Source organism: Melanerpes formicivorus, unplaced genomic scaffold, assembly GCF_026170545.1.
Source record: "Melanerpes formicivorus ecotype bairdi unplaced genomic scaffold, bMelFor1.0.p_v2 SCAF_4, whole genome shotgun sequence".
Lineage (NCBI taxonomy): Eukaryota > Metazoa > Chordata > Aves > Piciformes > Picidae > Melanerpes > Melanerpes formicivorus.
The window spans coordinates 6,881,031-6,896,000 of record NW_027142356.1 but is presented as its reverse complement, the minus strand read 5'-3'; the positions used below and the strand labels follow the sequence as shown (position 1 = coordinate 6,896,000).

At 43.8% G+C, this 14,970-nt stretch overlaps 1 protein-coding gene across 5 annotated transcripts in view; it reads right to left on the bottom strand.

The window, feature by feature from the left end:
* Positions 1–14,970, bottom strand: part of BANK1 (B cell scaffold protein with ankyrin repeats 1) — a 177,887-nt gene that overhangs the window by 16,381 nt on the left and 146,536 nt on the right. For all 5 annotated transcript variants that reach the window (XR_010987181.1, XM_068136822.1, XM_068136824.1 and 2 more), the window contains 3 exons: positions 12,630–12,726; positions 10,844–11,137; positions 7,776–8,018 (listed from right to left, as the gene is read on the bottom strand). Coding sequence is in view for 4 of the 5 variants with exons in the window: in XM_068136822.1 (XP_067992923.1) it covers positions 7,776–8,018; positions 10,844–11,137; positions 12,630–12,726 (634 nt within the window). In the remaining variant the exon portion in view is untranslated. The remainder of the gene's footprint in view (positions 1–7,775; positions 8,019–10,843; positions 11,138–12,629; positions 12,727–14,970) is intronic.

Below are 14,970 nucleotides of genomic sequence, written 5' to 3'. Positions count from 1 at the left end.
AATCAATTTCAGAGTAAGAAGCTACTGCAGCTTTTTCCAGCAGGACATGAAACTGGAAAGTGTGACAAAACACAAATTTTGTGGCAAATAGACAGAACTGGGAAAATCCCTAACAGAAGGCTTGGCAAGTGAGTGGGATCCAAAGAGCTCTGAATTGCCTTTTTTATCTTGCTCAGACTTAGCTACAGATGTCAGGTTCAGGCTGTCTGCACATGCAGGTAAATAATGTTATGAGGCTTGAAATGGTGGTTAATATTTTCATGGTTATGGCCACAAATAGAAGGACAAGAAACGGTTGAAATCTAGGTCCCTCCTGTATCATTCTGTACCAAAGAGAGCATGGTACAGTTCCACACTGTGCCAGGAGCTGTGAGGAGCACAAAGGGCCTAGAAGGAGAGACTGGATTACTTTGTATCATAGCTGCAGGGTGACAAAACGAATGGGGATTTTATTTTCAGGATTAATTGAGGTTCTAGCACAGAGCCATAATGGCACAGAGGGTGACTGCTCAGAAATGGCTTAGTGATAGGCCAGGGAGAAGTGATATCATTAGGAACACAGGCAATCAAAATGGGGCAAGAGCCACATTACAGGAGAGGACAACTCATCTGGGTTAAGAGGCCATGATCAGCCAAGACAGAGCTTTCAATTTACAATCCAGACTGTGAGGGAGGTTGCCTAATCTGTGTATTAGCAACATTGCCTCTAAAAATCAACAGTTAGCCACTATACCTTAGTGAGTCAAATGAAGCTCAACTGTTGCACCTGCCCTCTGAAAGAATACATGAGCTCATCATGCCTGATAATTACTTACTTAACACTTTCTGCAGAACAAACAAAGGAGAGAAACAAAAGACAGGGGGGGGAAATAATCAAGACATTATTTTAAATGTAATAAATTAATTTGAATTCAGTCTGCTTAGGGGTATTCAAGATGCATTTATTCATCAGCTCCACTTGAACCGATGCTCCAAACAAAATTACCTGTTGCCATGGCTGTTTTATTTAGGAAACATTCAGGATTGAAGTCCAGGGGAACACATTTTTTATAGGAACACAAGGCTAAGTGATAATGCAAATTAATTAATACTCTGGGGTTGCACTTATTAACACATCTCAACTCAGCTGAAAATCACAGTGAGTTTGCAAGCTTCCTCCTTGTTCTTAGTAGGGTGTTGCTTCATTCATTTCAGAATTGTCACACAATTAACTCATGATTAATGAAGAAAGGAGAAGGAGGGCTAAATTGCTAGTTGGGATAAGTTGCAAGAAGAGAATCCTCTATTTGCCCACTCCTCCCTTCCTTTCTTCCTTTCTCTTTCTCTCTTTCTTTCTCTCTCTCTCTCTTTCTCTTTCTCTCTCTTCCTCTTTCTTTCTCTCTCTCTTTCTCTCATTCTTTCTCTCTCTTTCTCCTTTCTCTCTTTCTCTCTCTTTCTTTCTCTCTTTCTCTTTCTTTCTTTTTCTTTCTCTATCTTTTTTCTCTTTCTTTATCTTCTTTCTCTCTTGCTCTATTTCTCTCTTTCTGTCTTTCTCTCTTTCTTTCTCTTTCTCTCTTTCTTTCTTTCTGTCTTTCTCTCTTTCTCTCTCTCTTTATTTCTCTCTTTCTCTATTTATTCCTCTTTCTTTCTCTCTTTCTTTCTCTCTTTCTTTCTCTCTTTCCCTCACCACTTAACCATTTTGAGATTTAAACTGCGTGTGCATAGCACCTAGGCAACTAAAACTTGCAAGTTCTTTTTCTGGTAGGGATTATACTGCAAATTAGATGTAGCACAGCAAGGGATGACAAATACACAGAGTAATAAGGAATGAATGTAGTAGAATGATGCTTATTATTCAGGAGATGAGAACTCTGCAGATGTCTGTGGGGATCTTTTTAGATCTCATTTTTCTTTTGTCTCTTTTGTTTGCTAACATGCCAAGCATCGCTCAGCGAGAGGACTAGGCAGAGGTCATCAACAAAAGGACCAGTCCTGAAATGTATACAAAACATTTCACACATTTAAAACAAGCAATTCTAGTCATTCATAACATGGCATCAACTAAGGGATACTGTAAACAGCTTGGTCTTCTTGATTTCTCTGAGGCATCACAGCTGAGCACAGAACAAAAGCACATGGAGGGTAGCCCTGAGGAGAGAGACTTGGGGGTGCTGGTGGACAAAAAGCTCAACATGAGCTCTCAGTGTGCACTTGCAGCCCGCAAAGCCAATCAGATCCTGGGCTGCATCAGGAGAAGTGTGGCTAGCAGGTCGAGGGAGGTGATCCTCCCCCTCTACTCAGCCCTGGTGAGACCCCACCTGGAGTACTGTGTCCAGTTCTGGAGCCCCTATTACAAGAGGGATGTGGAGGTGCTGGAATGTGTCCAGAGAAGGGCCACAAGGATGATCAGAGGGCTGGAGCACCTCTCCTATGAGGACAGACTGAGGGAGTTGGGGCTGTACAGTCTGCAGAAGAGAAGGCTCCGAGGAGACCTAATTGTCGCCTTCCAGTATCTGAAGGGGGCCTACAGGAAGGCTGGGGAAGGACTTCTCAGGATATCAGGTAGTGATAGGACTAGGGGGAATGGAATGAAGCTGGAGGTGGGGAGATTCAGGCTAGATGTGAGGAGGAGGTTCTTCACCATGAGAGTGGTGAAACCCTGGAATGGGTTGTCCAGGGAGGTGGTCGAGGCCCCGTCCCTGGGGGTGTTTAAGAGCAGGCTGGATGAGGCTCTGTCCAGCCTGATCTAGTGTAGGGTGTCCCTGCCCATGGCAGGGGGGTTGGAACTAGCTGATCCTTGTGGTCCCTTCCAACCCTGAATGAAACTATGAAACATCCACATGCCTCATGACTGCTCCAGCTAGGTGCAAGCACTGTGGAGAAGGGATGGCTGTGCAGTGCAGGGTAACAAAGGCTCAAGCCCCAGAAGCTGTCCCATCATGGTAGCAGAGATGTCTGAATGCACTTACACTGTCAGAAGGCAAGGGGAAAACCCTGGACAGTTGTAGCAGCCCTGGTGTAAGAAAACCAATGACCACATCTAAACTGATAGAGAAGCTCTGATCTAACTGTGCTGCCTGACACTCAAGACACTTATGACACCACATAACAGGCATCAGAATAAATGGATGATGTCAAATACACTGTGGAAATACCAAGCTGCCATGTCACTGTTACTGCAGTGGCCCAACATATGCTGCTTGACTTTTTCAGATACAGCATCACATCCACTCGTCACAACTTACACAGGCAGTTGTCAGCCCCTACCTTTCACAGGCACAGTAATTAGTCAGTTGAGATTGAAAACCCCCAGTTTTCTCAGATCAAAAGTACAATGACTTTAGAACAAATCAAAGTAGAATGACAAGGTGAAAACATTAATCCAAAAATAAACACATGCTCACCAGCAATCCTCTCCCCAGTTTGCAGTGAGGATCTGAGCCTGTCAAATATCAGCTCAGATCTGTTAGAATCCCAGCAGCCTTGGTCAGTAAAGGGTCTCCAGAGACCACAGAGAGATGACTCCTCTGCACTGAGGTTAGGTAACAAAAGTTTCTTCCATAGTGCAAAGCAAAATGGGAAAACTTTCAATCAGGTTTTACCAGAAATACGCTAGTTCAAACACTTTGCTTCTTGACCAGCCAGCAGCCTATAAACGTTTCCCCCCAGTGCACCTTATTCAGTACACATTTCAATCTACCAAAGTGAAATGGCAAAACTAACTGAATGAACACAGTAGATGAAGCCAGTATGCCACTTCCCAACCAGGTCTGTAAAGCCACTCTAAATGCTCTAAGACAGCTGCACAGTGGTTCCTAGTATTTTATTCATGGAAAACCAGCCTTATGTTCAGGATGCATAACGAAATTCATCTGCACTGCAGCACTTTATACTCACAGTAGGAAAGTACTAAAAAATCCCTCTGTGGGACATAAGTGCTTTGCAGTTTGCATGGGCTCTGAGGCTGCACTTTGGAAACCCCTGCTTCAGAGCATGTAAACAATCTGTGTAGTAAGAATTACAAACTCAGGATCTGATCTCTATAGTTCCCAGTAAATCAGCCTGACAAGTTTCCAGAACTCTAATAGTTCTGTTCTGGATTTTGGCTTTCCATTTCATTTGTGTTTATGTTGTCTATTCTGTACATGAGATTTTCTGCCTCCCTAAAAACATCCACTGGCTGCTACTTTTTCTGCATACCCTGTGATTTTGATGAGCAATGAGACTGCTGTTCTCTCTGGGACAGTAACTGGGAAACAGCTTTTAACCCTAGTGTGAAGTCCCATAGACAGCTGTCTTTAAACAGCAAAATATTTAGAATCATAGAATGGTTCAGGCTGGAAGGGATCTCCAGAGGTCCCCTCTGAGAGTCTGACCTCCCCACAGTCAGCAGGGACATCCTCAACTAGACCTGATTGCCCAGGGCCTCATTGAGCCTCACCTCCAGGGAAGAGGCCTCAACCACCTCCCTGGGCAACCCGTTCCACTAGCCTCACAGTAAAGAGTTTGTTCCTAACATGCAATCTAAATCTGCCCTTCTGTAGTTTGAAGCCATTGCCCCTTGTCCTGTCACTGCAGGCCTTTGTAAACAGTCTCTCCCCATCCTTCTTGTATGCCCCCTTTCAGGTACTGGAAGGCTGCTGTTAGATCTCCTTGGAGCCTCCTCTTCTCTAGGCTGGACAACCCCAGCTCCCTCAACCTGTTCTCATAGCAGAGGTGCTCCAAGCCCTGATCATTCTCATGGCCCTCCTCTGGACCCACTCCATCTGGTCCATGTCTTTCCTATATTGAGGGCTCCAGACCTGTACACAGTACTCCAGGTGGCCTTGTACACAGAAAGGAAATGCATTCATCCTTCAGGAGCTTGTGAGAGGTTTGTGAGAGTAATGTAATCCTCAAGCCCTGAAGCAGGTCACACATCAGAAATGGCAGGGAGGCATTACAGAATTTCATGCACCTGTCCTAAGATCACACTGGTGACTTCAGTTTTTGGCTCAATCCAACCTGCTACATTAAAATGGCACTGGAAACTGAAACCACACCACCTTCATACATTTAGTTAACAGTTGTTTTGGCAGCACACAACTGAAAAAACACCAAAATCACCTACAAAGGAATACAAAGCACTTGAGGACTGGAAAGGGAGCACACAAGCAGTGCACACCATCTGGACCACAAGCTATCTGGCACCAATTTGCACCTGCACTGGTTGATGAACCTTTCACACAGGAGGCTGAATTCTTGCAGTGGTCTCAATGAAAGAACAAATGCACTCTCTATTAAAGATGCAGTACTTTCAGCAGTGCTCAATACAGGCAGTTTGCACCTTCATTAAAATTTGAAAAGGCAATAAATGGAACTGACTAACAGTAATTAAAACATTTTATGCTTTAAATATTTCAACTTACTTGTGTTTCTCAGAATTTGTCATCAAATTCAGATCAGATGCTCACCCTCGCCCACAAACTGTGGTAGTTTGGTTATGACAGGTTGCCATCACCGAGTGTCTACTGCCTGTGTTTCAAAGTGCAGACCCTGCTGTGTGTGTGTACCTCTGTGGGTACAGAAAGGGCAAAAAGAAATCCTCCTCTCACACCTCTGGATGATACTAGCACAACAGCTTCTACAAACTTTTTTTCCATTTGCATATGTTGCATATAGAATAAACCAGGTTGGAAGAGACCTTCAAGATCATCGCGTCCAACCCATCAACCAATCCAACCCACCCAAACAGCTAACCCATGGCACCAAGCACCCCATCAAGTCTCCTCCTGAACACCTCCAGTGATGGTGACTCCACCACCTCCCCGGGCAGCCCATTCCAATGGGCAATCACTCTCTCTGTATAGAACTTCTTCCTAACACCCAACCTAAACCTCCCCTGAAGCTTGTTCTTTCCATAAGCTCTCAAAGTATATTGGGATCCAGTTGTGGGTCACTGCAGCCTTAACACAGCCCTCCTCTGTGCATCATACTCCACTCTAATCCTGTTCTTCCCACAGGAACTGTATCTTACTGAACACCAGAAGAGAATGATCTTGAAGATCAACCAGAACAGTGTGGTGAAGACAATCTGTTTCTCACTGAAGTATTATTTAGTTTATTTTAGAAGTTGAAAGATATCCAATGAGAGGAGGGATGGATGCCTCAGTTAAGTAACTAGAAGTTGCTCTGCAGAACAGGACTTCTGTCTCCAACACAGCCCCAGCATAGTCCCAGATGACTCATTTAAGTCAGTGTTCAAGCTCGTGAATCCCTCTTGTGAGGGTGCTGACTAGAGACAGTAATGATTTAATTAGAAGTTCTGAACACTTGCAGTGGCCACTGAAAGCAATGGGATCTCTGCTCTGAATGAGTGAGTGTTATGTAATGTTGTTATCCTCATGAAGGACACCTTGCTTACTTCATAGTGGGCATCCAAAACTTAAATGGATCCAGAACCAATTGAAGTGTGTACCACAGGAGGGTCTGAGGCAACACACGGGACCTGGGGCACATCTGAATTCTGTTTTAAACACAAAAGGGAATGAAAACCACTGGAGAGTGTTGGATCCCAGGCTCACCCACTTTAAACACTAGATGAAATAAAATGCCTGTGACAAAGAGTGACACACAGCTATATACTTAAGGATTGGATGGTAATGTTTGTGGTACCGAGAAAGAAGTAAACCAACAAAACTACTTGAATTCTGAATTTTTGACTGCTTGACTTTGCAGCTTCTGCAACACTCTTTATAACATAAGAAAAAAACCCCAAAATCCAACCCCCAAACTATTGTCAGTTTATTTGCGGGATGAAAAACGTGTGCATGCTGGCAGGCTTCTGTAAAGGAGGCTGGAGAAGCAGGGAGCGTGGGTTTGTGGGCTTACAATCTACAGGAGGTCCACAGAAATTCCTTTTGTTATTTTGGTATTTGGCTGCTGTCTGAATTAGACTACGAGACACCTCAAATCTCTTCCAGACCCAAAAGGGGTCCCCCAGTTCTCACAAAAGTGGTCAAAGGATGCAATCCTTAGGTGGGCATTTCATAGAATCATCCAGGCCAGAAAGGACCTCCAAGATCATCAGGTCCAGCCATTTCATGCCCTCCACCAAGTCTGTCACTACACCGTGTCCCCAAGCACCAGATCTATACGGCTTTTCAACATGTCCAGGGATGGTGATTCAACCACCTCCCTGGGCAGCCCATTCCAGTGCCTGACAACTCCTTCTGTGAATTTTTTTTTCCTGATGTCCAGCCTAAACCTCCCCTGGCCCAGCTTGAGGCCATTCCCTCTGATTCTACCATTAGTCATTTGTGAGGAGAGACCAGTGCCTACCTGTAGATTTCTAGCCTCTTGCATTGGAGAATGGGTATTTGAGAGCGGGGTTCTCACACAAGCACTCCCCCCTGTTGTTCTCATCAGAAACAAACAGAAAGGCTGAAAAGCTCTCTCTTGGAGTTAAACAGAAACATTTGGATACAGAAACTGAAAGACAAGGCAATTCCAAGAACACATTCTGTACTGCACCATCAAAACACACCCACTCACAACTAGCCCAATGATCCTTACATTTTCCAACAGGTCATCATTTTAGTAAAAGCAGACCAAAAAGTGATGCTAGCTGAGATGCAAACTGAAAAATCAGCTTTAGCCAAGGATGTTACCGGCTGACTTGACAGATGAGAATAGCTTGACCAAATCAACCAATCTGTTGATTGGAAACTAACCCAACAAGGGTCTTAGTTCTTCATCAGACAGAAAAGCTGTGTCTGTATTCTAACAGCAAATATTCACACAGCAGCAGCACTGACCTTGTACTATATAAGGAGTGATCTCCTCTCTGACTGGTGAACATGTGGGACGAGGGGCAGGGGCTGGTGGCCTGTTCAGGATGAAAGATCTGCACTCTTTCCTTTTCTTCTCCTGCTGCTCCTCCTCCTCCTCCGCCAGTATGAAATCATACAGAGATTCCTCCAGTTCTGCAGAAGTGTATGGGTCTTCCTCCTCCTCATCCCCCTCACACGTCTCTTGGTCTGTTATGAGCCCATTCCTCTCTGAAAAACCAAAGAATTGTGTGTCATGTCTGGGGTGAAGAAAGGTGAATAGGACTTACAGCTTTAGAGTTTGCTAAAGTAACTCAGAGACCTATTTTCACTTCTAAAACACAAACTAAATAAAAGAACAACTTGTGATTTTCAGAGTCTTCTGATCATTTAAGTCAACAGAGAGGATGTACCAAAAGAATAATTCCAGGTTTAAGCCCCTCTCCTCATGATTTCACATCAGGTTATCAAAAACAGATGTTTAGCCATTACGCCCCAAACTGAAAGGGCTTATAGGAAAGAAATACTGAGTGTCCAAGCTGCTGTCCCAGAAGCCACACAACCATTCTTTAATGGTGAAGCCAAGTAAGTGGTACCTGTGGCACTTAGTATTTTGGAAAATCAGGCTATTTGTTAACTGTTGCAACAATGACTTCAGAATTGCAACTCCTAAGTATTGGGATTTGTCTGTCTTACAGCATCAGCATCCCACTCCGTTTTGAGGGCTTTACTAAAATGTACTGTGGGACAAGGTGAAAAACATTTTAAAAGCCCCTTACAGCACAGATGAAATTTATGACTCCTTACCATCTATGCCAAGGCTATCCAGCACCTCCCAGCTCCCCTGACTCTGTTCTGCCTGTGTTTCACAGCACAGCTACTCAGAACTTGCTTCCCTATGGCTTTCACATCATACGCTGTTAAAAGGAATGGAAGAGTTTCCTGGTACCTGGGTTTGTTTTGCTTTGTCCTTAAAAACTCAAGCAAGCTGCTAAGAATCATAGGCTGCTACTGAGGCTGGTGTTCCCATAAATGTTTGTAACTTCCATCAGTCCTGCAAATCCAGCAGACCTGCCTGGAATTCTTGTACTGAGTCATGTTTCCTTGTGTCTGTACGTGTATCTGCTTAACCAGGCTGCAGTCACTGCTGGTGTTTTCAGCCCTTTGCTGCTATTCAAAGAATTGTTTCATCTGTTCATGGCTTCAGAGGAGCTAAACAGTGGGATACACTTCTAAATGGAATGTGTCATTTATAAGTGAGATGTATTATTAATACATCCTATCAACGTGCATTCTAGCTAAGATATAACAATGTTTTAAACCGAGTGGGATTAATGCACATGCCATATTTAATGGGAAAAATATTTTGTTTCCATGTCACTGTAGAAGTTGTGGTTTATTATTTCTCTGTTGGATATTCTTCCTTTTAACTCCCACAGAGGGCACTCTAATGCCATTGCCAAAACAAAGACTTCAGAAAAAGGGAACTTGTCTTTTAGGTATTCCACAGCAACACCTAAAGCAAGTGGCTGACTGAAAATACACAGCAATGACTTGTTGGAGCGCCTCTTTGAAAGCAAGCAACATCCTCATTTAGATGATCCCATTCCCCAATGATGGAATCAAGGCTGACACCTCAGGAAAATTCACAGCATGTTTTAAATGAACTTCACAAAGGAGGTTTTTAGAGAAGCTCTGCCTTACCAGCATGGGGGTCAGCACAGGACACTGAAGTTGAAAAACTTTCCTTCCCTGCTGGTACCACATACAACCAGCACTGGCAGAAAAGGCAACAACACTACTGCATGGTACAGCCACATGAGAGCTAGTACAAGACAGGTGTTTATATCAAACCTACACTGTATGGCCAAACTTGCTCCCTTGCTTATGCAAACAAAGAGCTGCAGCTGAGTGTTTTGTGGGAAGCAGTATGCATCTTTACCCATACTTCTGCAATGCCTCTCTTTCTCTTAGAGGCCACCTATGACTTCCTGCATACAGTCAGCTTTTTCTTCCATAGCAGAAAACAGGACAAAACCCTACCTATAACATGCTATAAGGCTAGAAGTCTATTTCTATCTGCTAATGTGCACTTGAAAGTGCTTGGATACGGTAATTTAAGATTCTAATATGTTGTACCACATTTGAAAACAGAGCTAACATTAGGTTGGACTTGATGATCTCAAAGGTCTTTTCAACCTGGTTCGGTTCGGTTCTATTCTATTCTATTCTATTCTATTCTATTCTATTCTATTCTATTCACAAGCAGTAGAGAAACTGAGAAGCAATTTGTGAGCTCATCAGTAGTGCCCATGACAAGTAAGAAGGCTGGGTTTTATTTCCCCCTTATGTTACTATTTAAGACTGGTATTTAAGCTTGAATTCTTTTGCATCCTTATTTTTCCCAGTGAGAAGAAATGATACTCATCCCTTCTGAAACAGATGCAAATAGTATTTTGAGCTCATTACTTGAATAAAACTACGACACTAAATTTTAGGTTTTTACTCTGGGGCAGAAATATAGGGGAAAAAAATAAGGCAAGACAAAACAAAAAAGCAAAGCATTTCATTGAAGGTCACAATTTCTCCCTGTCTTTTCAATCTGCAACACAAATGGCTACAGTGGAATCAAAACATTGTTAACTGCTCTTTGCACAGTCACTTTCTGATAATTCTACCAGCGAAATCCCAAGCTGTAATAAACCAGGAGAACACTTAATATTTTAGTATTTTTTTAATATTTTAGCATTTTAATATTTTTTAAATGGCAAATACTTGACAAGAGCATCAGCTCAATCTTTTGTTTCAAGCCTCTCTTGTAAATCCAGCCCCTCATGTATTATTTGGCAGCTCTCTGGGATGGGCAGAGTGAGGACAAGCTGGCAGCGCAGTGGAGCGGCCCACTGGCAGCAAAGCTCACGGGCACCTCGTGTGCTGTGCAGAACAAGGGCCACACTGCCTACCCACTGCTGCCAGGGGAAGTGACTGCACAATCTCTACCTAGCCTGTACTTGCACATGTTTGTATCTCGGGCTGTTTTCCTCCCCAGACCATACCTTGTGATAAACGGTGCAGATTGTCCTGTCTTAGGATGCCAGGCAGATTTTGAGGAGGAGGAGGAGGGGGTGGCCTCTTAAAGGAAAAACAGGCTCTTCTGTTCTCTTGGAGATTATCAAGTATGCTGGCATACAAACTGTCAGGGCTGTTGTAAAAGCTGTACGAATCCTCCTCTTCTTCATATTCTGTCTCCTCTCTGCTGTCTTCTACATCATCTTGCTTTTCCTCATCCACCTCAGCTTCTTGCTGGCACCTTGATCCGATTCCGTATTGATCTCCTAGGTTCTGCCTGGCTTTTAATGCAAAACAACACATTATTTCATTCAAAATTTGTCATCTGGAAACATCTCCTGTTTGAAGGATTCCCACAGAAGCAACACAATGGCTAATAAAACTTTCATGAACTGATCCAGTAGGAAGGCTGTCAAATACATACTGCCACTGAACAGCTTTTAAAATATTTACCAAATCAACAGTGGAAGTTTTTATGGTATCATGTTACTCTGATGCACACCATCTTGGTGCAGGCAATGTTCAACTGCTCTACAGTTGCTGTCAAAGTGAAATGGCCCACATTTACCTTGCCTCTGTAATTTGTACTGCCTGGCTTTTGATGCAGCACAGCACTTAGTAAAATAAAGCTGTAGCTCACACTGCTGCATAGATTGTTTGTTATACAGTAGAGTTTGGATGTTTACTTAAATCTCTCTAAAATGAAACACAATATTTCCCCTGGGAGACATGACTGTACTCCTGTGGAAATGGAGCTCTTTTGTCTCCAGTGGTCCATGGACCACAGGACAAGAATTTAGTGGAGAGATGTGGAAGTGTACATTTTAATCACTACCTACAGAATCAGGATTTGGGTAGTCAGCCTCAGCAACACAGCAGAGTCCATCAGCAGACTTACAGACAATGCCTAGCAGGTAGTACTGAGATCTTGAGGTAGGTTTCCATTCTGAGTTATCCTTTGGTGATGCCTTCCCCTCACCTTGGATTCAATGGGGAGATTAGGGCATTTAAATGGCCAGCTGTTACAGTCCATGTTATTTTTTCCTGTGTCCACCCAAAGAAGCTCCCAGGTGACACTGAAAATATACCAGGGCTGACCAGGTTTCTAGCTCACATCTTCACAGTGTCCGTCATCTACCTAGATGTGCTAAAGCAACTGGTTTAAAAGTAACAAATAAGAAACATCCTTTTCATACCCAGTATGAGAGAGTTGGAAAGATAAAATTGTCAACAACCAGGTGAGACAGAAACAGGATAAAGTTTAGCATTATGGATCCACGGTGCTGTAAAACGTATGCCAAATATCAGCAAATGCACACAAGCCACTTTGCTTGCAGCTTTCAGGGGAAATGCATATGGCCACACAGTTTATCAACCAGCCTCTCATCAAGCTATGCTGACATGTATGCAAAATGTCTACTCTCTGAGCCTTTGTGCAGTAGTTGGCTACACCTGTAGGCAGTGCCTCCCCTTACATGAAGGCTGTGCTTTCAGAATCTGGGAGAATTCAGACGTTTTCTAGACTCAAAGCATGAATCCCAAGTTTCCATGATTTCCCAGGAGGGGTTGCTGCACTGAGGTCTGTCTCAAACCAACGAAGGACAGAATTCCTCATCTGCTTTCCCCTTTCTCCTCCAAGGTCTGACCTCCCTGGCAGTTGCAGTAACATGTGGAAATGGATAGTGTTATAACAATTTGTCCCCCCTGTCCATATCCCCACTCAATGCAGCACATGCTTTGTGACTGATGAAGCTGTCTAACAGCATGACATACCCATGGCTGCTCGAGTTTCAGAGCCTGACATAAGCACGTAAGTGTCATTGTCTTCAGCTTCCTCCTCCCAACTGGTGAAATTATCAGCTTGATGCATCTAGGAAGAAAAAGAAAGGAAAACATTGTTTTGGTGACATCATCTTCTACTTTCACACTCTGCTATAGATATTCAGCATTCTAAGGGAAAAATGGAGACAGAAATATCATGCACTTGTGCAGCGGTGCACATACTAAAGGCGAAGTCACAGAAACATCCAGGTTGGAAAACATCCTCAGAATCACCCAGTCCAACCCAGAACCCTACTCTACAAGGGTCACCCCTAAACCATATCCTCAAGCACCACATCCAAACCACCTTTAAACACATCCAGGGTTGGTGACTCAGCCAGCTCCCTGGGCAGCACATTCCAATGCCCAACCACTCTTTCCATGAAAAAATGTTTCCTAATGCCCAGTCTAAAATGATTGTGTAGGGACACAAGGATCTTCAGTGAACTGATGTCCAGGTTTGCACAGTGAGGAGGAATGAAACTAGTTGATATTTCCTCAGCACAGTGTTGAGCTGCTCAGGCAGTTCCCAGCTCTGCTCCATGATGTGAAGCATTTGTAGGTAATGAGAAAGATCAGTAACAGATAATCAGAAAGTCTATATGGCTCAAGGATGCAGAGTTCAAGAAGTCTCTGCAGAGCTCATTACAAACAGTTCTCATACCCTAGTGGTCTGTACTAAATGCCACATGTGCACTGACAAACCAGACAGGGGACTGCAAAGCAGGTGAGCAGTTCCACTGCAGTGCCCCAGAGTGGCAGAGCATTGTTTCTTGTTCCTCTAGAAAGCTAGTGTGTTCACATAGCACTATTCAAACTAGCCTCAGGAGGGTCAGGACAACAGGTTCTCTAAAACCTTAGTGATGTATTTCTTTAAGCAGAAGAGGTACAAACTTCTGCTCACCTATAACCTCTAAGAGCAAACTTGGAACATGGCTACAGGCAGTCCTGTTGTCTTAAAATATACAACACTCCCTTGTTAACTGCTGATTTTCAGAAACAAGTGGTATTTCAAGAGGTGACAGGGCTTTTTTTCCCAAGGAACCCAGCAGGACCTTGATTCCCATGTGAGTGTAATATGAGAATATCCTGCACAAGCAGGGCAGAGCCCTGAGTAAGCAAAACAGAGCCCTCAATAATTATTCAGGAATTTTGACTCTCAAAATGTTAACTCTGGGGGTTTGAATACCAAAGCAGGTAGGGACACAGCATGCTCCATGCATCATCCAGTCTACAAGATGAATTACAAGCAGAGTAGTGGACAGTGAAATCAAGAGAAAGAACTGATGAGAGGTTATATCCTTCTGTGTGGCACAGAAACTGATTCCCATGAGCTCATAGCAGCCTCTCAAGAAGAGTCTTCCTAGTATCCTGCTGCCTCCTGGCACTCACAGTGTCTCACTGTACAAAAGGGGAAAACCCTTGCAGAAACAGTGTTCTTTTTCTGGGGAGCTGAGGTCGTCCTCCTCCTTGCTGCTCCTGTACACAGGCATCTCATGAACAGCAGCCTTCAGACAGAGCAGACACCATGCTGTGCTCCAGGTGCCTCCCCAGCCTGCTTTGCTTTGCTGCTCTAACAATACACCTGGATCTCCACAGAGCTATGCCTGTCTCTAGCAACACAGTATTAATCGCTGCCTTCTGCGCCCACAACGTGTGCGTCAGTGAGAGAAGCCTCGGCTTTGCTTGAGCTTCCTCACCATTTATCTGGTTCCTCTCCACAGACACAGGACACCTCTTAAAAGCAGTGAAATTAGAGCATTTCAGAGTGCTTATTTTTAAAATATTTAGGACTGCATGTGCTAAATATAACTAAATGCAACCAAATAATAATTCAGCTAAATACAACTCAATAGTAACTCAACCTGGAGAAGAGAAGGCTCTGAGGAGACCTTATTGTGGCCTTCTAGTATCTGAAGAGGACCTTCAAGAAAGCTAGTGAGGAACTTTTTAGGGTGTCAGGTAGTGATAGGGGTTAGGGGAAATGGAGCAAAACTAGGAGTGGGTAGATTCAGTTGGATGTTAGGAAGAAGTTCTTCCCCATGAGGGTGATGAGACACTGGAACAGGTTGCCCAGGGAGGTAATGGAAGCCTCATCTCTGGAAGTTTTTAAGGCCAGGCTGGATGTGGCTCTGAGCAATCTGATGTAGCATGAGGCATTCCTGCCCATGGCAGGGGGGTTGGAACTGGATGATCACAGAATCTCAGAATGTCAGGGGTTGGAAGGGACCTCCAAAGATCATCAAGTCCAACCACCCTGTCAAAGCAGGGCAAGCTACACAGGAAAGTATAC